Source organism: Chiloscyllium punctatum, chromosome 9 (assembly GCF_047496795.1).
Source record: "Chiloscyllium punctatum isolate Juve2018m chromosome 9, sChiPun1.3, whole genome shotgun sequence".
In the NCBI taxonomy this organism is placed as follows: domain Eukaryota; kingdom Metazoa; phylum Chordata; class Chondrichthyes; order Orectolobiformes; family Hemiscylliidae; genus Chiloscyllium; species Chiloscyllium punctatum.
In genome coordinates this window covers 67,051,535-67,075,651 of record NC_092747.1, presented here as the reverse complement: position 1 = coordinate 67,075,651, position 24,117 = coordinate 67,051,535, and the positions used below count along the sequence as shown (strand labels likewise).

Genomic DNA, 24,117 nt, shown 5'->3' with positions numbered 1-24,117 from the left:
AGGTGGAAAAGAAGATAGGCAGGTCGGACAAGTCAAGGAGACAGTAACTGAGCTGGAAGTTTGAAACTAGGATGAGGTGGGGGAAGGGGAAATGAGGAAGCTGTTGAAGTCCACATTGATGCCCTGGGGTTGAAGTGTTCCGAGGCGGAAGATGAGGCGTTCTTCCTCCAGGCGTCTGGTGGTGAGGGAGCGGCGGTGAAGGAGGCCCAGGACCTCCATGTCCTCGGCAGAGTGGGAGGAGGAGTTGAAATGTTGGGCCACGGGGCGGTTTGGTTGATTGGTGCGGGTGTCTCGGAGATGTTCCCTAAAGTGCTCTGCTAGGAGGCGCCCAGTCTCCCCAATGTAGAGGAGACCAAATCGGGAGCAATGGATACAATAAATGATATTGGTGGATGTGCAGGTGAAACTTTGATGGATGTGGAAGGCTCCTTTAGGGCCTTGGATAGAGGTGAGGGAGGAGGTGTGGGCACAGGTTTTACAGTTCCTGCGGTGGCAGGGGAAAGTGCCAGAATGGGAGGGTGGGTCGTAGGGGGGTGTGGACCTGACCAGGTAGTCACGGAGGGAACAGTCTTTGCGGAAGGCGGAAAGGGGTGGGGAGGGAAATATATCCCTGGTGGTGGGGTCTTTTTGGAGGTGGCGGAAATGTCGGTGGATGATTTGGTTGATGAGAAGGTTTGTAGGGTGGAAGGTGAGCACCAGGGGTGTTCTGTCCTTGTTACGGTTGGAGGGGTGGGGTCTGAGGGCGGAGGTGCAGGATGTGGACGATATGCGTTGGAGGGTATCTTTAACCACGTGGGAAGGGAAATTGCAGTCTTCCGCAAAGACCGTTCCCTCTGTGACTACCTGGTCAGGTCCACACCCCCCTACGACCCACCCTCCCATTCTGGCACTTTCCCCTGCCACCGCAGGAACTGTAAAACCTGTGCCCACACCTCCTCCCTCACCTCTATCCAAGGCCCTAAAGGAGCCTTCCACATCCATCAAAGTTTCACCTGCACATCCACCAATATCATTTATTGTATCCGTTGCTCCCGATGTGGTCTCCTCTACATTGGGGAGACTGGGCGCCTCCTAGCAGAGCGCTTTAGGGAACATCTCCGAGACACCCGCACCAATCAACCAAACCGCCCCGTGGCCCAACATTTCAACTCCTCCTCCCACTCTGCCGAGGACATGGAGGTCCTGGGCCTCCTTCACCGCCGCTCCCTCACCACCAGACGCCTGGAGGAAGAACGCCTCATCTTCCGCCTCGGAACACTTCAACCCCAGGGCATCAATGTGGACTTCAACAGCTTCCTCATTTCCCCTTCCCCCACCTCATCCTAGTTTCAAACTTCCAGCTCAGTTACTGTCTCCTTGACTTATCCGACCTGCCTATCTTCTTTTCCACCTATCCACTCCACCCTCTCCTCCTTGACCTATCACCTGCATCTCCTCCCCCACTCACCCATTGTACTCTCTGCTACTCTCTCCCCACCCCCACCCTCCTCTAGCTTATCTCTCCATGCTTCAGGCTCACTGCCTTTATTCCTGATGAAGGGCTTTTGCCCGAAACGTCGATTTCGCTGCTCGTTGGATGCTGCCTGAACTGCTGTGCTCTTCCAGCACCACTAATCCAGTATTTGGTTTTCAGCATCTGCAGTCATTGTTTTTACCTTGTTGATTTTAACCCTACTGCGAATCCTCTTGCAAGGATGCCTGCCTTGAAGAAGTTTTCCTCCTCTCTCTAAAAGAATCTCAGGGAGTCCCTCTCCCACTGCAACTCCCAGGTCATTTCCTCTGCTCTGAAGCTCTTCAACCATGTTGTGAAACAAACTCGGTACCACAGCCACAGATGCTTCCTCAGTGCATGCCTCCGTAACCAACTCATCCCACACGGACTCCAGACCACCTTTAAACCAGCAGAGTTCGGACCCGAACAGGACAAACAGTACAGACTACAGATTCAAAAACACCAACAACAGTTCTCCTTCAGGATCCTCCGCTCCACGCTTGCAGCAGTGCGCCGTCACCTAACCTCTCTCCAGTCAGCCCTGCCTCAGCTGAGGGCCACACTCTCTCAGAATTGCAAAGGACCCACTCTGTACTACATCCTCAGGAGAATTCATACTCTCAACAAACAGTATTTCAATTCCATCTCAAACATCAAAAACTGTAAGTACAACAAACTTTTATCCACCCACCTCCATAACCAGCACTCCTCGAACATTCCAGAAGATTCCCCTGGCCTCGGAAACGCCATTAGCCATGCGGCTGACGCAGCTACCACCCCCACGCTGAGTGATGATGTCACTTCCGCCCACATCATGGCCACTCCCACAGCCACTTCTGGCCCTCACATCATCGCTGATGCCACACGCTCAGTGACTTCCCCTACTGCTATGATCACCACCACTTCCGCCTCCACCAGCGCCACTCACCTGCATTCTCCTGACACGCCCCCCACAGACCCCACTGTCACTATCCCCACACCCCAGAACCCTGAGGGCAACATTACCCCAGCTCATGCCTCCACCCCCATTCCCCCCACCATCACACCCACTCCAGGTACTGGCTCCGACCCCACTCCCAGCTCCACACCCGCACCAGATCCCAGCTCCCGGCCCTGCCGAGTTTTCACCATCCCTCCAGACCTCCCACTCACTGAGGACGAACGATCAGTCCTCAGCAAAGGACTCACCTTCATCACCCTCCGTCCACGCATCAATGAATTTAATACACGACGTGACATCGAACAATTCTTCCGTCGCCTCCGCCTCCGAGCTTACTTTCACAATCAGGACTCCCGCCCACCTTCCGAGGACCCCTTCGCCCACCTCCAACACACTGCATCCACCTGGACACCCCGCGCTGGCCTATTACCTGCCCTCGACCTCTTCATTTCCAACTGCCACCGGGACATTAACCGCCTCAACCTGTTGTCCCCCCTCCCCCACTCCAACCTTTCACCCTCACAATGCGCAGCCCTCCAATCCCTCTGCTCCAATCCCAACCTCACCATCAAGCCAGCGGATAAAGGGGGCGCAGTGGTAGTCTGGCGCACTGACCTCTACACCGCTGAAGCCAAACGCCAACTCGAGGACACCTCTTCCTACTGCTCCCTCGACCATGACTCCACCCCACCATCACCAAACCATCATCTCCCAGACCATACAGAACCTCATCACCTCAGGAGATGTCCCTCCCACAGCTTCCAACCTCATAGTGCGGGAACCCCACACTGCCCGGTTCTACCTCCTTCCCAAGATCCACAAGCCTGACCACCCTGGCCGACCCATTGTCTCAGCATGCTCCTGCCCCACTGAACTCATCTCTACCTATCTTGACACTGTCCTATCCCCCCCCTAGTCCAGGAACTCCCCACAAACGTTCGAGACACCACCCACGCCCTCCACCTCCTCCAAGACTTCCGTTTCCCTGGCCCCCAACGCCTTATCTTCACCATGGATATCCAATCCCTCTACACCTCCATTCGCCATGACCAGGGCCACCAAGCCCTCCGTTTTTTCCTCTCCAGACGTCCCCAACAGTACCCTTCCACTGACACTCTCATTCGTTTGGCCGAACTGGTCCTCACCCTTAACAATTTCTCCTTTGAATCCTCCCACTTCCTTCAGACCAAAGGCGTAGCCATGGGCACACGTATGGGCCCCAGCTATGCCTGTCTCTTTGTTGGCTACGTAGAACAGTTGATCTTCCGTAATTACACCGACACCGCTCCCCACCACTTCCTCCGCTACATTGATGACTGCATTGACGCCACCTCGTGCTCCCGCGAGGAGGTTGAGCAATTCATCAACTTCACCAACACATTCCACCCTGACCTTAAATTTACCTGGACTATCTCTGACACCTCGCTCCCCTTTCTGGACCTCTCCATCTCCATTAGTGACGACCGACTTGACACTGACATTTTTTACAAACCCACTGACTCCCATAGCTACCTGGATTACACCTCTTCCCACCCTATCTCTTGCAAAAATGCCATCCCGTATTCCCAATTTCTCTGCCTCCGCCGTATCTGCTCCCAAGAGGACCAGTTCCACCATAGGACACACCAGATGGCCTCCTTCTTTAGAGACCGCAATTTCCCTTCCCATGTGGTTAAAGATGCCCTCCAACGCATATCGTCCACATCCCACACCTCCGCCCTCAGACCCCACCCCTCCAACCGTAACAAGGACAGAACGCCCCTGGTGCTCACCTTCCACCCTACAAACCTTTGCATCAACCAAATCATCCACCGACATTTCCGCCACCTCCAAAAAGACCCCACCACCAGGGATATATTTCCCTCCCCACCCCTTTCCGCCTTCCGCAAAGACCGTTCCCTCCGTGACTACCTGGTCAGGTCCACACCCCCCTACGACCCACCCTCCCATTCTGGCACTTTTCCCTTGCCACCGCAGGAACTGTAAAACCTGTGCCCACACCTCCTCCCTCACCTCTATCCAAGACCCTAAAGGAGCCTTCCACATCTATCAAAGTTTCACCTGCACATCCACCAATATCATTTATTGTATCCGTTGCTCCCGATGTGGTCTCCTTTACATTGGGGAGACTGGGCGCCTCCTAGCAGAGCGCTTTAGGGAACATCTCCGAGACACCCGCACCAATCAACCAAACCGCCCCGTGGCCCAACATTTCAACTCCCCCTCCCACTCTGCCGAGGACATGGAGGTCCTGGGCCTCCTTCACCGCCGCTCCCTCACCACCAGACGCCTGGAGGAAGAACGCCTCATCTTCCGCCTCGGAACACTTCAACCCCAGGGCATCAATGTGGACTTCAACAGCTTCCTCATTTCCCCTTCCCCCACCTCATCCTAGTTTCAAACTTCCAGCTCAGTTACTGTCTCCTTGACTTATCCGACCTGCCTATCTTCTTTTCCACCTATCCACTCCACCCTCTCCTCCTTGACCTATCACCTGCATCTCCTCCCCCACTCACCCATTGTACTCTTTGCTACTCTCTCCCCACCCCCACCCTCCTCTAGCTTATCTCTCCATGCTTCAGGCTCACTGCTTTTATTCCTGATGAAGGGCTTTTGCCCGAAACATCGATTTCACTTCTCGTTGGATGCTGCCAGAACTGCTGTGCTCTTCCAGCACCACTAATCCAGTATTTGGTTTTCAGCATCTGCAGTCATTGTTTTTACCTTGTTACAATCACGACAACCACCATGCCACAAAGGCCAGTTCAAAGTCTAATGATCCCCATCTGCTGTTGATCAACTCTAGAGCAATTCTGGCTCTTGTGGGGTCTTTTGCGGTGCTGTAATTTCCCTACTCCTGGACTGGGAGACCTGGATTCAAGTTCCACCTGCTCCAGAGATACATATTAACATCTCTAATCAGGTTGATTAGGACAAAAAAAGTTAATGAAAAAGAAACTGGTTCCTGTGATTCAGTGGTAGTTTCCTTACCTTTGAGCCAGGAGGCCCAGGTTCAAGTCCTACCTGTTTCAGGTATATGTAATAACATTTCTGAACACTTGTTAACATGGTTGAAGTATTTTTAACACATAAAGGTACTATTGATGCAAGCTTGTTGGAGGATAAGATATCATGGTGTCTGGGTGGGGGTGGAGTGGAGGTGTGGGCTGAAGGACTGCACAGTGTCCATGAGGACTGCACATGGAAAAGAATAGGACTAAGGAACCAGGAAGACCAACTCCCAAATTCTGGATCCAAGGTCATGACATCAGGATTACAATAAGTCTAATGAACTAAGTTGTCCATTCCAGTGAATATACTTTTGCATGACACATTCCAACCAACACAAAATCAGCCTTTCACACTGCTGTATGCATAAAAAACCTATTGCTCACTTGCAGCACTCGTTTCCACTAAAGACTCATGCCTGTCATCCAGATAACCCAGCTCATATCAATGTTGCCTCACAATCCATCTCTTGCTGCTTTCACAGGCTTACAGATAATCTGATATTCGCACAGCACCCAAATGTAATGGTATGCAGCCACTTACATTTTGTTCTCTCTTGCAAGGCAAGGTGACACACAAGAGAAGGCAGCATGACCAGCAGCATCTCTGGACTCTCACAGAGGAGTTCTCTGTCTGTCCTATTGGGCTGGTTGTAATGCTGTCCAAGATGGTATCATGACCAAATTGTTTGTGGTGTGCTTTGGGTCTCCTGCTTCTCTGTGATATGCTCATAAACATGTACTCCCATCTCCATCACCACTCAGTTTCCCTCTTACAAACATTTCTCTTCTGAGGACTTGTTTGCAGACACTTAAGAACAGCTACTGACCCAGCCACAGCACCCTAATGAGGAGAGGAGACCAAACATTAACAAAAAGGCCCAGTCCAATGATCTGAATCTGATTCTTGAGATTCAAGTAGTGCATGCGCCTGGGAGGCTGAAAGAGATATAGGACCAGCACATGGTTTGTTATTTAAACATGTGTAGCTTTTGTCAGGCCAATGACAAAGAATAGATTATTTGTCAACTGACCAGAATGTGATGAGATATTATAAAGGAGACCACGGATGGCCATGCCCGCCGAGATGCAGGCCTGCCAGACAGCCTCTGTAACTGTCAAAGAGCATGAAGGAGTCTGGCTTAAAAATGATAGAGCACATAGGAAACAGCTTGCCACAGTTAATCCTCTGCTTCACTTTACTGTTGTCTTGCAGTCCCACTGGTTGTGCAGATGCTCTCCCTATATCTGTTGAAGCTTTATGTGCACAGGTAAGCCCATCATGAGAATGCAGCAACACTCTCTGGCAAATGCAGACGTTCACCAAAATTCTTTCAACCACACTGCAGAGTACTTTCAGTTTGCTGTATAAAATATTCCTGCAAACCGAATACATCGCTCCTTAAAGAATCAAAATGCTAAGCTCATCTTGCAGATTATGCGTATTTGCAGAGTGTTCCAGGTTCATTGCAAGTTGCTTAATGGTACTTTGAATCTTAATGGTACCATGTTATACTTGAAAGGGTTCCAAAAAGATTTTCAAGGATGTTGCCAGGATTGGTGGGTTTGAGATATAGGATCAAGGCTGAATAGGCTGGGGCTATTTTTCCTTGAGGTCGGAAGCTGAGGGGTGTCCTGATAGAGGTTTATAAACTCTTGATGGGTATGGATAAGGGGAACAGTCAAGGTCTTTTCCTCAGGGTAGGGGAATCCAAAAGTAGTGGGCATAGGTTTAAGATGAGAGGGGAAAGATTTAAAAATGACCTATGGGATGACCTTTTCATGCTGAGGGTGGTATGTGTATGGAATGAACTGCCAGGGGAAATGATGGAGGCGGGTACAATTACAGTATTTAAAAGACATCTGGATGGCTCCATGAACAGGAAGGGTTTAAGAGGCATATGGGCCAAATGCTGGCAAATGGGACGAGGTTATTTTAGACAATCTAGTTGGTATGGACAAATGGACCAAAGGATTTATTTCCATGCTAAACATCTCTATGACTGTATGATATATATTTAAAATGAGTTAGAATTTTTGCATTTGAACAAGTGTTATATACCTTTTCTGTGTATCTGAAATGGTTTAATGGTTAATATTTAACAATCAATCATGGGATGCTACATTGGGGCAAACATCCTTGCAAGTAGATTTACTAGTGCTGTTGAGAGGAGTTTAAACTAGTCTGACAATGGGAGGGAACACAGAATATTGATGAAATGGAGACACCTCATGCTATTGCAAAGGAAGCAAGTCAGAATGAGTTCAGTTCTGTTGAATGTCAGAACAGTAAGGCAAGGCTGGATGGTTTTTAACACTATCAGTGTAATAGGTAAGACTGATGAGTGAAAGGTGTGGATTGACACATGGAAGTTTGATATTGTTGCTATTCAAACAAACATGGTTGAGGAAAGGGCAGGACTGATAACTCAACATTCTCAGCTACAGGATCTTTAGGCAAGACAGAGGAGGGTATAAAAAAAATGGTGGAGTAGCACAATTAATTAGGGAGCCAGTTACTGCAATAAGGAGAGATGGTATCGTGAAAAGCTCTTCAAATGAAACTGTGTAAGTAGAACTTAGGAATGTTAAGGGGGAAATCATATTACTGTGCATGAATTAGAGGCCTCTAAAAAGTCAGCAGGAAGTAGAGGATCAAATATATAGACAGTTCACAGAGGTGTGTAAGTGTAATAATCAGGTAATTAGACCAACTATCCCAAAATAAATTGGGATGGTCATAGTACTAAGGGTTTAGTGGGGAAGATTCCTTGAAATTTATCCAGGGGAGTTCTTTTTATCAATATGTATAAGGTCTAGCAAGGGCAGTGCTAGATGCTGTTCTGGGGAATGAAGCCGGAGAAGTGGCAGCAGGGTAATATTTAACATTCGCAACAGTATGATTCAATTTTTTTAATGGACAAGGAGGAAGACGTCTTGCAAAACAGGTCTTTGGATTGGGGGAAGACAGATTTTTATTAAAAAACTGCAGGACCTGGCCAAAGTTGACTGGGAACAGCTCTTTGCAGGTAAGTCTACAGCAGAGCAGAACTGGTAATGGGGGGAGCATTCAAAAAGGAGCTGAGGACAGTATGAGGGAAATGTAGGAATAGTAAGTTCAGGGAACTTTGGATGTCTAGAGCAGGACTGAATGAGGAAGAAGAGAAAGCCATTTAGCAAGTTTAAAGGGAGCAATTCAGTTACAGCCTTAGAGGAATAAAGGAAGTGCAAGATAGACCTTAAGAAAGCAATTAGAAGAGCAACAAGGGGGCATGAGAAAGGACTTGCGTACAGGATTAGGGAGAATCCTGAGATATTTTATAAATACATTAAAAGGAAGAGGTTAACTAGGGTTAGAGAAAGGTCCGTTAGGGACCAAGATGGCAATCTGTGTGTAAATCCACAGCATGTTGGAATGGTGTTAAATAAATACTTCTCTTCGGTCTTTTCTCTAGAAAAGGAGAATGTGGACATGGAATTCAGAAAAGAACCTGTGAAGAACTTGTACAGTTTGATCTAGGAAATTGGAACGGGCAGGGTATGTCTGGGTGGAGAGGGTGTATTGAAGGCTCTGATGGGCTTAAAAATGCACAAATCCCCTGGCTTGGATGAACTGTATACCAGGCTGCTGTGGGAGGCAAAGCAGGAAATTGCCAAGGCTCTGATACAATTGTTTAATTTCTATCTGACCAAGGAGGAAGTGCCAGAGGGCTGGAGGACAGCTAATGCTTTTCAAGAAAGGTGGGAGAGATCAGTCAGGAAACTAGAAACCAGTGAGTCTCATGTCAGTGGTAGGGAAGTAATTGGAGAAACTTCTGAAGGACAGAATTAATAACCACTTGAAAAAAACATGGGTTAATTAGAGATAGTCGGCATGGGAGATCATGCATAACGAATTTGTTAGAATTTTGTGAAAATTGTGATCAAGTGTGTGACTGAGGGATGTTCTGTTGATGTTTTTATGCATTTTAGCAAAGCTGATGGAGAAGGTTAAACTACATGGAGTTCATGGAAACGTGGTGAGTTGGTTAAGAAACTGGCTCACTAACAGGACACAAAGGGTAGTGGTGGAAGGCTGTCTGAGTGACTGGAGGCTGGTGTCCAGTGTTGTATCACAAGGCTCAGTACTGACACCCTTATTGTTTGTTATAGGTGTAAATTATTATAAATAGAAATGTGGGAGGATTGTTAAGCACATTTGCAGATAGTACCAAGATTGTTAGAGTGCTTAACACTGAAGAAAATGGTTTTAGGTTATAGGAAGATAAGATAGGTTGGTCAAATTGGCTGAGCAGTGGCAGATGGTATTTAACCCAGGTATGTGTGAGGTAATGCATTTCAGAAGAAGAAAAAGGTGAGGGAGGAATGAATGGCAGGATACTCGGTACAGTGGAGGAACATAGGGGATCTTGAAGTTGTTATTCAAAGATCTCTGAATTTGGCATAGCATGTGAATAGGATAGTTAAGAAGGGATATTTGCTTTCATCAGTTGTGACATAGTGTAGAAATTTATTTTCATGTGTACTATATGAGTGTGTTTTCCTGACCGGGGAGAAAGACTCAGGAGGCAGACAAGATGCAGGCATGTGGTAGACTTTTATTCAAGCAAAAACTGGTTAATGCAGGGAGAGGGTCAAAAGATATTCCCCAGATCTGGCTTTGAAGTGAGAACACAATTGTTCCCTTAATCTTCAGCTCAGATTGGAAGAGAGATCAATGAGAGAGTCTGATGTTTACAGTAAAAAGGCAGTATTTTTATACATTTTGTGTTACAGTGATCATACACAAAGTGGTTGCTGTGCCCTCTATGGGACCAATCCTGTAAAACACCTGATCAATGATAGACATTTCTATAGACAACCCAATGTTCCCTTAGTCTCCTAACAATTATTGTAATCTCTAGTCCTTGGGATCTTTCTATGTTGCATCCCAATATTAGTCGCTGTTCTCTTTTGGTCATGTCCCTGGCTTGCTTATCTCTGAAGACTGTTTGAATTCTATTTTCATTGTACTTCCGATCTCTATCAAATTCCAATTACTTCTTATATAAAAGACAGTTGATTCTGTGATAAAATTTATGATATTAATTTTATTATAAAATTTTGTAATTACTCCTTCTGTTAATACTCTTTAGCTAATGAGACAAGATATGCCAGAGCCTCTCTTTAATGTTTTCCCTTATTGCTTTTATTACAAAATTTTATAAATACGTTGAAATCTATCTCTGATTATTTAAATAATCTTTTACTAGAACCTATTAGTATTGTAAATAATTTCAAAGGAACAGCTAATTTCTTTCAGATAACTTCAGTTGCTGTTTTTATGGCTGAACACATCCTTTCTGTAATGAGATTGGAATTAATTACTTGTACTTTAGTGATCTTTCAAAGATTTTTGTGAGTTCCAATTCCACTATTTATTCTGTGTTTGTTACAAATCTTTGAATGGTTTATCCTTGAATCTCCTTATTGTGCTGTCTCTGCATTCTTTGGAATCTTGCTGTTCAGATAATTCTCTCTTTTGTCTCGAATAACCCCTTTCTCAAAGGCATTATTGTTTTTCACTTAAATGCTGAAGCAGGCTTTTTAAAACATTTCAGCCATTTTTTGTTTCTTAAAAACAGGCGGTTCAAGCAGTCTTTTCTTTAAATTCTGGCCATTTTGTGTCTCTTAAATATGGAGGCAGTTTGAACATGTACGTTTACACGGAAAATACAGTGACATGTTTTATATGTCGACCCAACACGGTACCTACAAATAAGAGAAAGGAGATAACTTTGGAGTTGTACAGAGTGTTGCTCAGGCCACAGCTAGAGTACTATATGCAGTTCTGGTGACCTCACTACAGGAAAGATGTGATAGCACGAGAGTGGCTTCAAAGGAGGTTCACCAGAATGTTGCCTGGACTGGAGAAATTAAGCTATAAGAAGAGACTAGGTAGGTTTGGATTGTTTTCTTTAAAGCAGAGAAAGCAGAAAGGGCCACGAGAGAGGTGTTTAAGGTTATGAAGGCTATGGACAGGGTGGAGAGGGAGCAGCTGTTCCCCTTGGTTGAGGGGTCAATCATGAGGGGGCATAGTTTTAGGGTAAAGGGTAGGAGATTCAGACAGGATTTGAGAAAAGCGTCTTCACTCGCAGGGTGGTGAGAATCTGGAAAACACTGTTTGGGAAGGTAGTGAAGCAGGAAACCTCCAACCTCTTAAACAATATTTTGAATGGACCCTTGAAGTATAATATTCATGGAAATGGGACAAGTGCAGGAAATTGGGATTTGAGTCCCTTTCATGGTAGTTATTGTCAGTGCAGACTTGATGGGCTGAAGGGCCTTTCTTTGCTCTCTGACTCTATGACACTGTTAGTTGAGTATTCATGCTGTATATCCTTGCTCTCCCACTGTTAAGTATTCTTGCTGCATCTCCTTGCCAACAATTGCCCAACCTATCAGCAAGCTCTTAAGACGCTGTATAAATTGCTGTTCCTTTTTAAAGTCTTATTTCTTGCATCCTGGCCCGATGAGTGCAAGGTGAAGAGCTTAAACTTAAACTTATTTAATCTTTTTTGTGAAGTTCTACGCAACCAAGCAATTGTATTTATAAGCAGTGTGGAAGTTATAACTTATCTTTGGCAAACATTTTGTTTGGTACATGGAGTAAAAATTGATCAGATAGGTCCCTGTGGAGTTCCAGATGCAACCTGATCAATTGCAAATAAAGGTCAAAAATGTTTCATGGCCATCACGTACTAGGATAGATGCTGAAGCAGTCTCAGACTATGTCTCTCTGTTATGACATCGCTCTTGCCTCTGGTTATTAGGTTTGTCCCTGTGATGTCCAAGCCCAGCTGCTTGACTTGACTGACATGGAAGAACAGCCATGTGATCTGGAACTTGAAGATGCTGTGAACTTTAAAGAAGGCACAGAATCCCATCAGGTTAGTTCTGACATTGACCAGTGTAAGGAGAAGATATGATGCTCCTGAACCTGTAAAAATCATCCAATCCCTTCCCGGTATTGAAATCACCTTCAAATTAACAAGACTTCAAAACTGACCACCTAACAATAAACCACAATACACCATCAAATAACTAGTAGCATAAAGTATTTCTCTTTTCTTGGAGATTTACATTATGATTTCAGAATTTGTAAATTATTCCTACAAGGCTCGTGATGCCATAGATCATGTCAAGTTTCCTTTTTACTTCCCAGAAGTTAACTAACTAATTCTAACTAATTAACTTTAATTTGATATAATTGCAGTTGGATCTTTCAGTTGAAGTGTGGAAAGATAATACAATTCATTTCTTAAACTCTGGACATTCAAAAGCACTATACGACCACTAAAAAAAACTTTTTAAAGTGTAGGAACTGCTGGAAGAAGCACAACCGCCAAATTGTGTATGTAAGGTGAGGGGTAAGTGTTGGCCAGGATTGTCCTTTGTCTTTCAATATGCCTTGATAACTTTTCATTTACCTGAGAGAGCCAACTTGGTTTAATGTCTCATTTAAAAGAGCAGGTCAACTAATAGCGACTGGAGGGAGGATAGATTTGGTGGCAGCTGTTGAAAAATTATGAAGAGTTTGAAGACAATTGCTTTAGTTTTTCCAAGACTTAACTGGAGAAAACTGAAACTCATTCAAGGTTGGATATCAAAAAGTCAATCTGGCAACCCTAAGGCAGTGAATGATCAAAAGAGGTGGTCAGAGCTCAAGTCTGGTATGATAGGCATACCTATGAAGGCTACTCCCTCCTTGTCTTTGGATGATGTTGAAAAGGGACCGCATGAAAATGCTGAAATGGAGCACAGATGGGTCCTGAAGACGACTCCTGAGGTGGAATGATAAACCTGAACTATATATGCTCTGCCTATAATGGATTATTTACTAGTAGAACTCAGTCACCGTGGCCCCGGAGAATTCTTTAATGGAGTGAGGAGAGAAGTCAGAAGAGATCTCTCTATCCAGCATATTGCTGTAAAATAAATAAGTAGTTCCTTATAATGGAAAGGTAAGTAATAGTTAATTTGAAAGGATAAAGGTACATGAGAAATGACAGACCATGTTCAGTGGAGTTAGTGGGATCAGTTTTGGGTTACCAGAGGAAAGAGCCAGCATAACTTTATGAATCAAATTGTTTATTCCTGTTCTGTAAGTTTATGTAGTTCTTGTGAGTTAATAGTACCTAAAAATCCAAGTACAGAAGAGATTTGATTGTCCAGCAAAGTAAATAGAAACAAAATTTGCTATAACAGGCTTCCCACCTTAATTTTGATATTTTACTTTACCTTATGTTAGCTGGATTTTCCAGGCCTTAAGAAGAGAGTACAAATGCAAAGTTAATACTAGACTGAAGGAATGTCTTGAATGTGCTTTCGAGGAAGTCCATATTCGATCACTATTGCATGTAAATTATATCACTACTAATGAAACTAAGTGCAAGTCTATTAAATTTGTAAGATAAGCACAAAGCTTAGTATGTGCTAAATGTTTATCCATAATGGTAGACATAGATAGAACAAAGAACATTACAGCGCAGTACAGGCCCTTCTGACTTTGATATTGCACCGACCTGCGGAGCCAATCTGAACCCCATCTAGCCTACACTGTTCCATTTTCATTCCTATGTTTATCCAATGACCATTTAAATGCTCTTAAAGTTGGCGGGTCTACTACTGTTACAGGCAATGCATTCCACTCCCCTACTACTTTTGAGTAAAGAAACTACCTCTGACATCTGTCCTGTATCTATCATCCCCCCAATTTAAAGCTATGTCCTCTCGTGCTAGCCATCACCATCCGTGGAAAAAGAGTCTCACTATCCACTCTATCTAAACTTCTGATTGTCTTGTATATCTCAATTAAGTCACCTCTCAACCTTGTTCTCTCTAATGAAAACATCCTCAAGTCCCTCAGCCTTTCCTCATAAGACCTTCCCTCCAGACCAGGCAAAATCTTAGTAAATCTCTTCTGAACCCTCTCCTAAACTTCCACATCCTTCCTATAATGCGGTAACCAGAACTGTACGCAATATTCAAAGTCCGACAACACCAGAGTTTTGTACAGCTGCAACATGACCTCATGGCTCTGACACTTGATCCCTCTACCAATTAAAGCTAACACACCGTATGCCTTCTTAGCAACTCTATCAACCTGGGTGACAACTTTCAGGGATCTATGTACACAGACAACGAGATCTCGCTGTTCATCTACACTGCCAAGAATCTTACCATTAGCCCAGTACTCTTTATTCCTGTTGCACATTCCAAAATGAATCACTGCACACTTTTCCCCATTAAACTCCATCTACCACCTCTCAGCCCAGCTTTCCAATATATCTATCTCCCTCTGTAACCTACAACATCCTTTAGCACTACCTACAAATCCACTGATCTTAGTGTCATTTGCAAAGTTACTAACCCAGCCTTCTACGCCCTCATCCAGGTCATTTATAAAAATGACAAACAATAGTGGCCCCAAAACAGATCCTTGTGGCACCCCACTAGTAATTGAACTGCAGGTTGAACATTTCCCATCACCCTCTATCTTCTTTCAGCCAGCCAATTTCTGATCCAAACTGCTAAATCACACTCAATCCCATCCCTCCATATTTTGTGCAATAGCCTACTGTGGGGAACCATATCAAACGCCTTACTAAAATCCATATACACCGCATCAACTGCTTTACTCTCATCCACCTGTTTGGTCACCATCTCAAAGAGCTCAATAAGGTTTGTGAGGCATGACCTACCCTTCACAAAACTGTGTTGACTATCCCTAATCAACTTATTCATCTCTAGATGTTCAGAAATCCTATCTCTTATAACCTTTTCCAACACTTTACACACAACTGAAGTAAAGCTCACTGTCTATTATTACCAGGGTTGTCTTTACTCTCCTAGAACAAGGGAACAACATTTGCTATTCTCCAGTCTTGTGGCACTATTCCTATAGACAATGATGACGTAAAGATCAAAGCCAAAGGCTCTGAAATCTCTTCCCTGGCTTCCCAGAGTATCATAAATCCCATCCAGACCTATCTATTTTCACACTTTCTAGAATTGCTAATGTCAATCCCATCTAGTCTAGTAGCCTGTATCTCAATACAGTATTCTCCTTGATAACATTGTCTTTCTCCACTGTGAATACTGATGAAAAATATTCATTTAGTGCTTCTTCTATCTCCTCCACACACAACTTCCCATTACTATCCTTGATTGGCCCTAATCTTTCTCTAGTCGTTCTTTTATTCCTGATATACCGATAGAAAGCTTTAGGGTTTTCCTTGATCCTACCTGCCAACGACTTCTCATGTGTTCTCCTGGCTCTTCTTAGCTCTCTCTTTAGGTCTTTCCTGGCTAACTTGTAACTCTCAAGTGTTGTAATTGAGCCTTCACATGTCATCCTAACATAAGCCTCCTTCTTCCTCTTGGCAAGTGATTCAACTTCTTTAGTGAACCACAGTTCTCTCACTTGACCACCTCCCTGTCTCTCAGGTACATATTTGTCAAGGACATGTAGTAGGTGTTCCTTGAATACACTCCACATTCCAATTGTGTCCATCCCCCACAGTTTCCTTCCCAATCCTATGCATCCTAAATCTTGACTAATCGCATCATAATTGCCTTTACCCCAAGCAAGAGTTATTGCCTTGTGTTATATACCTGTCCCTTTCCATTGCGAAAGTAAACATAACCAAATTGTGGTCACTCACCAAAGTGCTCACCTACCTCCAAATCTAACACCTGGCCAAGTTCATTACCCACTACAAAATCCAATGTGACCTTGCCCCTTGTTGACTTGTCTACATACTGTGTCAGGAAACCATTCTGCACACATTGGACAAAAACTGACCCATCTAAAGTGCTCGAACTATCGTATATCCAGTTAATATTTGGAAAGTTAAGGTCCACATAACAACCACTCTGTTACTCTCATTCCTATCCAGAATTATCATTGCTATCCTTTCCTCTACATCTCTGGAACTATTCAGAGGCCTATAGAAAACTCCCACCAGAGTGACCTCACCTTTCCTGTTTCTATCTCAGTAGATGAATCCTCAAACATCCTTTCTGCTACTGTAATACTGTCCTTGACTAACAATGCCACACCTCCCCCTCTTTTACCATCTTCTCTGTTCTTACTGAAACATCTAAATCCCAGAACCTGCAACAGCCATTCCTGTCCCTGTTCTATTCATGTCTCCGAAATAGCCCCAACATTGAAATCTCAGGTGCCAACTTATGCTGCAAGTTTACCCGTCTTATTCCGCTTGTTCCTGACGTTGAAGTAGACACACTTCAAACCACCTTCCTGCTTGCCAGTGAACTCTTACGATCTTGAAACCATATTTTTGACCTCACTACTCTCAACGTCCTGGACGCTGGAACTTCAATTTAAGTTCCCATCCCACTGCTGAATTAGTTTAAACCCTCCTGACAGTATTAACAAATTTCACTCCCCCCCGGGATATTGGTACCTCTCTGGTTCAGGTGTGGACTATCCTGTTTGCAGAGGTCACACCTACCCCAGAATGAACCCCAATTATCCAGGTATTGGGAACCCTCGCTCTTGCACCACCCCTGTAGCCATGTGTTCAATTGCTCTCTCTCCCTATTCCTCCCTATTCCTTCCTAAGTGGGCGGCACGGTGGCACAGTGGTTAGCACTGCTGCCTCACAGTGCCTGAGACCCGGGTTCAATTCCCGCCTCAGGCGACTGACTGTGTGGAGTTTGCACGTTCTCCCCGTGTCTGCGTGGGTTTCCTCCGGGTGCTCCGGTTTCCTCCCACAGTCCAAAGATGTGCAGGCCAGGTGAATTGGCCATGCTAAATTGCCCATAGTGTTAGGTAAGGGGTAAATGTAGATGTAGAGGTATGGGTGGGTTACGCTTCGGCGGGGCGGTGTGGACTTGTTGGGCCGAAGGGCCTGTTTCCACACTGTAAGTAATCTAATCTAATCTAATCTAATAATCTAATCTAATCTAATCTAATCTTGCCTCACTAGCGTGTGGTATGGCCAACAAACCAGCGATAACAACTCTGTTCTAGCGCTAATCTTCCACCCCAGCTCACTGAATTTCTGCCTTAAATCCCTATCCCTTTCCCTACCCATGCCCTTAGTGCCTATGTGCACCACAACTTAGTGCTGCTCCCCCTCCCCCTCGAGAAACCTGAAAACACGATCCGAGACATCATGAACCCTGGAACCTGGGAGGCAACACACCAACCGTAAGTCTCTCTTGTTCCCACAAAATCTCATATGTGTCCCCCAACTATGGAGTCCCCAGTGCCTAATGCTCTGTTCATCTCTTCCCTTCCCTTCTGAGCAACAGGGACAGACGCTTTGCCAGAGACATTTAACCCATGGCTTATCCTGGCAAGACCCCCCTCCAACAGTATCCTAAATGGCATACTTGTTATTGAGGGGAACAACCACAAGGGTTCCTTGTGCTGCCTGCCAGTTCTCTTTCTGTCCCCTGACAGTAGCCCATCTGCCTTTTTCTTGTGAGGTGTGACTACCACCCTGCAACTCCTCTCGATAACCCCTTCTGCCTCCTCTCAATAGCCCCCCCCGTCTCCCCTAAGTAACCAACTCTGCCTCCCAAGTGATCCGAAGTTCATCCAGCTCCAGCTCCAGTTTCCTCACGCAGTTTTCGAGGAGCTGAACTTGAGTACACTTCTTGCAGATGAAGTCAGCAGGGTCAGTAGTGGCGACCTTTACCTCCCACGTTCTGCAGGAGAAATATTCATCTGCCCTGACCACCATCCCCACTTTCTAGAATGTAGAAAAGTAAAGAATATCAAAAAAAACTAGTTACCTTATCAATCCGGTGCACAGAACCTTTATGTTGGTTAGAGGAAGAGGATGGGCGGGAGACATTCAAATATATTACATCACTTACTCAGCAATCCCGCTCCTGCTCAGTGTGTGCTGCACCTAATCATGAGGTAAGTTTGTATAGTTTTAAATTTACCTTCCCAACAAGCCCCGGTCCTCGCTGTCAATCCTCCCACAGATTAAACGTATTATGGAGAGGTCACCTATCACATATTGAGTGAAGTGCTGTTTGACAAAGACTAATTGCCACTATAGATATAGGTGAAAGAAAAATACTTCAGTGGGACATGTAATAATTTCAACATGTAGAAAATTTAGTGAAATCATTCAAAATTCAATGAAGTCCTAGGGAATATAGGCCCCTTCTTCTCAATCTGTCCTCATAGGACTGATCTCTCATGCTAGGAATTAATGTGGCCTTTTCGCATCCCCTTTTTAGCACATATAATCTTTTTTGGATAAGGAAGTCAAAATTGAGCATACTTTTCCAGGTGATCTCTCTAAAGCCTGTATAACTGCAGCAAAATTTCTTTTACTTTGATATTCCAGGCCGACATGCCATTTGTTTTCATAATTGTTTGCTTCACTTGCATATTAGGCTCCTGTGATTCAAATTCAGGGGCATCTAACTCTTGCAAGTCATCATTTACCAGTCTATCATCACTTGAAAGCAATGGATTTTTACTCTTTCAGCTAAACTGGATAATTCTACACTTTTCAACACTGTACATTTATCATTTGCTGGTATGATTCTTTATTAGTTTGTACCTGTCTGTTACCTCCTTGCATTCTAACTGCTTAATGTTTCACATAGCATTCTACCTACAGCAAACCTGGTACATTATACTTGGCACTGTCACCTAATCATTGATAAAGATTTTAAACAGCTGAGATATAAGCATAGAATATTGCAGCATCTCTCTTGTTACTCTATGCCATTCTAAAAATTGACTATTTATGTCACTGTTTTTTTTCCCCTTTAACCCTCCTCTAATCTGTAGGAATGTTTCCTAAAATCCCTAGAATAAACTGTTCCTCGCACTATTGGCACCTTCCTTCCTTTCTTCCCAGTTGGCTCCCAATTCCCTCCATCTAGACACAGCTACACTCTCCTTCCTGCCCTGGTCACTCCACTTCCATATCTAGCCATCTTCCTTTCTGGTCTATTGATGATTGTAGTTGACATTATAGTTGGCCAATGGAAATGAGCTGCAAGATCCAATATGAAAGGTGCCTGGGGTCTCACCATTATGGTACCTAGATGTCTGGACTAAGATGTCTGGGAATGCAGTGAATGCCCCCAGATAAGACCATAAGACATAGGAGCAGAAATTAGTCCATTCAGCCCATCGAGTTTGCTCTGCCATTTTATCATCGCTGATAAATTTCTCAACCCCATTCTCTCGCTTTGTCCATATAATCCTTGATCTCCCTGATACTCAAGAACCTATCTCAGTCTTAAATACACCCAATGACCTGGCTTTCACAGCCGTCTGTGCCAATGAATTCCATAGATTCATCACTGTTTGAGCTGAAGAAGTTTCTCCTTATCTCCATTCTAAAAGGTCTTTCCTTTACTCTAAGGCTGTGCCCTCGGGTCCTGGTCTCTCCTACTAATGGAAACATCTTCCCAACATCTACTCTGCCCAGGCCATTCAGTATTCTGTATGTTTCAATTAGATCACTTCTCATCATTCTAAACTCTACCAAGTAGAAACCCAGAGTCCTCAAATGTTAAGCTTTTAATTTCTGGGATCATTCTCGTGAACCTCCTCTGACCAGACTCCAGGGCCCATACATCCTTTCTGAGATAAGGGGCCCTTCTGTGGTAACATACTAAAACAATGTGTCTGTAGATGAATATAATGTTGATTATAACAATTTTGAAAGTAGCATATATGGTAGCTGAGGAACAACATTAGAACATAACAACTGGGAATAGGTGTAGGCAGTTGAGCTCCACAAGCCTGCTGTGCAATTTGATGCGATCATGGCTAAGCTCATCTGGGCCTCAACTCTACTTTCCTGCTCACTCTCCATAGCCCTTAGAATCATAAAATCCCTGCAGTATGGAAAGAGGCTATTTGGCCCATTCGAGTCTGAACTGACCTTTCGAGGAGCATCCCACTCAGACTCAGCCTGCCACGCTATCCGTGTAACTCCACATTTGCCATGGCCAATCAATTTAACATATACACCCCTGTATACTACGGGACAATTCAGCATGGTCAATCTACCTAACCTGCACATCTTTGGATCGTGGGGAAAAAAAACTGGAGCATCCACACAAACCATGCAGACACAGGGAGATTGTGCAAACTCTACACAGGCAATCACCCAAGGATGGAACTGAATCTCTAGCCCTTGTGCTATGAAGTGCTGCTGTACCCTACAACCAATAATTAAAAATCTATCCCCTCCCCAGTATTCAGTACTCCAACATCCACATATTCTGGATAGTGCCAATGAATCTTATTTGTTTGTTGGGACATGGAGTTTGCAGCACCATCACGTGGGCAGACATGGTGTTCTGCTAAAGCAAGGATTCTGTCACATAGTGAGTAAGCAGATGAATATTGGGAACACCACTACTTGGCCCTCTCTGCCCTATTCTGGTCTTTTTTTTCCAGTAATAAAATAAGTGCAGGATTGAGTGGAGTGAAAGTGGCTGGCACAGCTGGTAATGCTGGTCCATGTAGGGCAAAAGTGGTGAAGTGTTTCAAATGAGTAAATAGGAAGTGCAGAGGGCATGCAGGCTGAGTAATCTAAGGAATAGCGTAGATGAGAGCATTGAGGGAAGATGCTACACATAAAAGTGAAAATAATAGATCATAAGCCTTGAATTGAGGTAGGTGCACTAGTGGAGTTAGAATGAGTATGAGGTAGCAGAGAGAAAGTGTTGGAATTTACTTTGCAGAGCATAGATTAACAACGTTCCTCCTGTATTGCTGGGTAATCCTTAGGGTTGTAGAAGAGGCACTGACCCAGGTGACAACATCAAGACAGGCTGGCAGTTTTTGGTGCTGTGGTTTCCACTGGCAGTTCTGAGGAAAGAATACAGCCCTCTCCTTGACCACCCCATCCACCAGGACCTCCATATCCCTGTCAGCAAAGCAGTGTGCCAAGTGTTATTGGCCATTTCTAGAGCAATTCCACCCACAGTGCAACTCAAAAAGCTATTTCTGGCTTGTAATATTTGAACTGGAGCATAACTGGACTTTATTAAGGTGTCATGGCTGGACACCCAAAAGGTTGAGCAGCGGTAAGCATTCCACTATTGGTGAGGGCAATGTAGTGTATGAGCACCATAGTGGAGGCATGATGCAAAGTTAACTGTAAAATTGCACAAGAACATTTGGTGGACATCACAGAGAGAAGCCTCTATGAATCTCCCCAAAATTGGTACATAGTCAATATTTAGGGAAATACAGACTTTTGTTTCCTAACTAATGACCAATTCTCATTTCATGCCAGTATATTAGCCCACTCCCATTTGACTTAAATATATAAAATAATCTCGTATGGAGGACTTTCTCAAAATGTTTCTGATACCACATATACCACATCCACTAGATCCCCCTTATATATTTCATTATTTAAATTCATTTTAGCTTATGCTAAAAGGAAAACAGACTAACCAAGTTTTTGTTTATTTGTGAGGCCAGACTTGGAAGCTAATTGTAGGTTAGTTCCTGAGCAAATGGCTCTGCAGTGGGTTTGTTAAACATGATTTCCCATTCATAAATTCATGTCAACTTTGTCAAATCCCAATGATATATTTTCTGAATGGCCTTTTGGAACATCATCTTACAGTCGACAGCCACTCTCTCCAATTTCACCTTCCTAGCCAACTCATGTAGTTTGTAAATGTTTCAATTGGTCTCCCACATTTGAGTCCTGTAGAACACCACTAAAAACTTGCATTTGCCAAAAACATTAGTCAACCATTACTCTTTGTTTTGTTATGGAGATGCAGGTTGTGACAGTGAGCCAATTTTAGATCCAACTTGCCATATTCCTCTATCCCATGTGCTTTGATTTTATTAACCAATCTGCCATGTTTGTTGCTACTTAAGTTTGTGCCCATCTTTCCTGAAAATCGGTGATTGAATTCCTTCAGTTAGATTTTTGCCTTTGCCACAATACCAAAACGCCTCTGTCGAATGTCACAAATGATAGCCAATGCAATTTTAACAAAGGTAAACTATCTGCTTTTGCCCTTCTCAACTTGTCTGCAGCTTTTGACACAGTTAATTACCTATTCTTTATACAACGTTCCTTCAAAGTCAACTAGCTGGGTTGGAATACAAATGAACTATGAAATGCAAAACATTAACATCCAGGTACAGCAAGTAATTAGAAAGACAAGTTAAATGTTTGCTTTCATTGCAAGGGTGGCTGGAGTATAAAAGTAGATTTGTACAATCACACAGCCTCCTTATTTAAGGAGTATATACAGTTTTTGCCTCCTTATTTAAGGGGGGATAAACTACATTGGAGGCAGTTCAGAGATTGTTAACTTGTTAATTCCTGTGATTAAGGGAATCATAGACTCAGAGATTCATAGTGATTACAGCGCAGAAGGTGTTATTCATCCCATTGTGTTCAGGCTAGTCACAAAGACACTAATCCTATTTTCCAACTCTTGGTACATAGCACTGGAGACAATGGCAACACAAAGTAATGTTGTGAGAGTTTCTGATTCAACTATTCTTCATCTAATGAGAAATGGTCAAACAGTTTAAGGCTAAACTGTAGAAGAATGAGAGATCATCTTTTTGAAAAATTTAAGAATCGGAAAAGGGTACCTTCACAGAGTACATGCTAAGGGGATGTTTCTCCTGGGGGTATATCTAGAATTGAGAATAAAGGGTTATCCATCCAGGAATGATTCAAGGAATTGTTCCTTCTTGGACAATTGGTGAATCCTTGGACTTCTGTTCTCCTGAGAGCTGAGAGTCCAAATCCTAGCATATACACTATAACTATAACCCAAAGTCATCAGGAACAGTTGCATATGTACTCATGACCCAGACTGTGAGTGCTGGCACATGTGCAGCAAATCCAACTTGCAAACTGGCAGCTGAAGTATCAGAGGTATTTGCGGCCAAGTGCAAAGACTTTTTAAAATGTAATATTGTTTGTTATTTATTACCTGTTTGTTGAAAGTTGACTAAATTCCTTCTATAGCATGTGTAAACTAATTAATTTTTAAAATAATACACCGTTTGTTTCTGTTTAGAATTTTAGTTAATATTGTTTGACAAATAAACAGAACATTTTGGGCAATTGCAAATCCTAACATGGGAATGTCTTAAGTTCTTCCATAATGGAGGATTTCCATTTAAATCACAACATTGTCTAGTCGCAGATAATAAATGAATGATTCACTGCAACTGACAGTGTATGACTCCCACTACTGTTGCAGAACAAATAATCTTTGAACCCTTGTTGATTTTTTCAATTTTGGTTTAAAGTTGTGAACTGAAAACCATAAGCTAAAGATGACTTTTGGACTGTGAGTAACAGCTGATGCTAAAAGGAAAACAGACTAAACAAGCTTTTGTTTATTTGTGAGGCCAGGCTTGGAAGTTAATTGTAGGTTAGTTTCTGATCAAAAGGTTTGGCAGATGTTTCACCACTGGAGTAGAGCATTATGTTTAAACAGATAGCAGAAGGTGGCTATTATCGAGGCCAGGACCTAGGAATTGGTTCCTCTAAGTATGGAAAAGGCTAAGCAAATGGCAGATGTTGAATGGTAATCAGGATATTATGGAAGAGATGGTCAGTCTGTCAGGGAGTGGTTAAAGTTTGAATTGGGTTTTTGGAATCTTGTTGTTGGTTCTA

General features: G+C 43.8%; 1 protein-coding gene across 11 annotated transcripts in view; it reads left to right on the top strand.

The window, feature by feature from the left end:
• Window positions 1-24,117, top strand: part of LOC140481473 (disks large homolog 2-like) — a 956,164-nt gene that overhangs the window by 313,176 nt on the left and 618,871 nt on the right. For 10 of the 11 annotated variants that reach the window (XM_072577705.1, XM_072577704.1, XM_072577700.1 and 7 more), the window contains one exon: window positions 12,253-12,369. The exons of the other annotated variant lie outside the window; for it this stretch is intronic. In XM_072577705.1, the coding sequence (XP_072433806.1) occupies window positions 12,253-12,369 (117 nt within the window). The remainder of the gene's footprint in view (window positions 1-12,252; window positions 12,370-24,117) is intronic. 11 annotated transcript variants of the gene reach the window in all.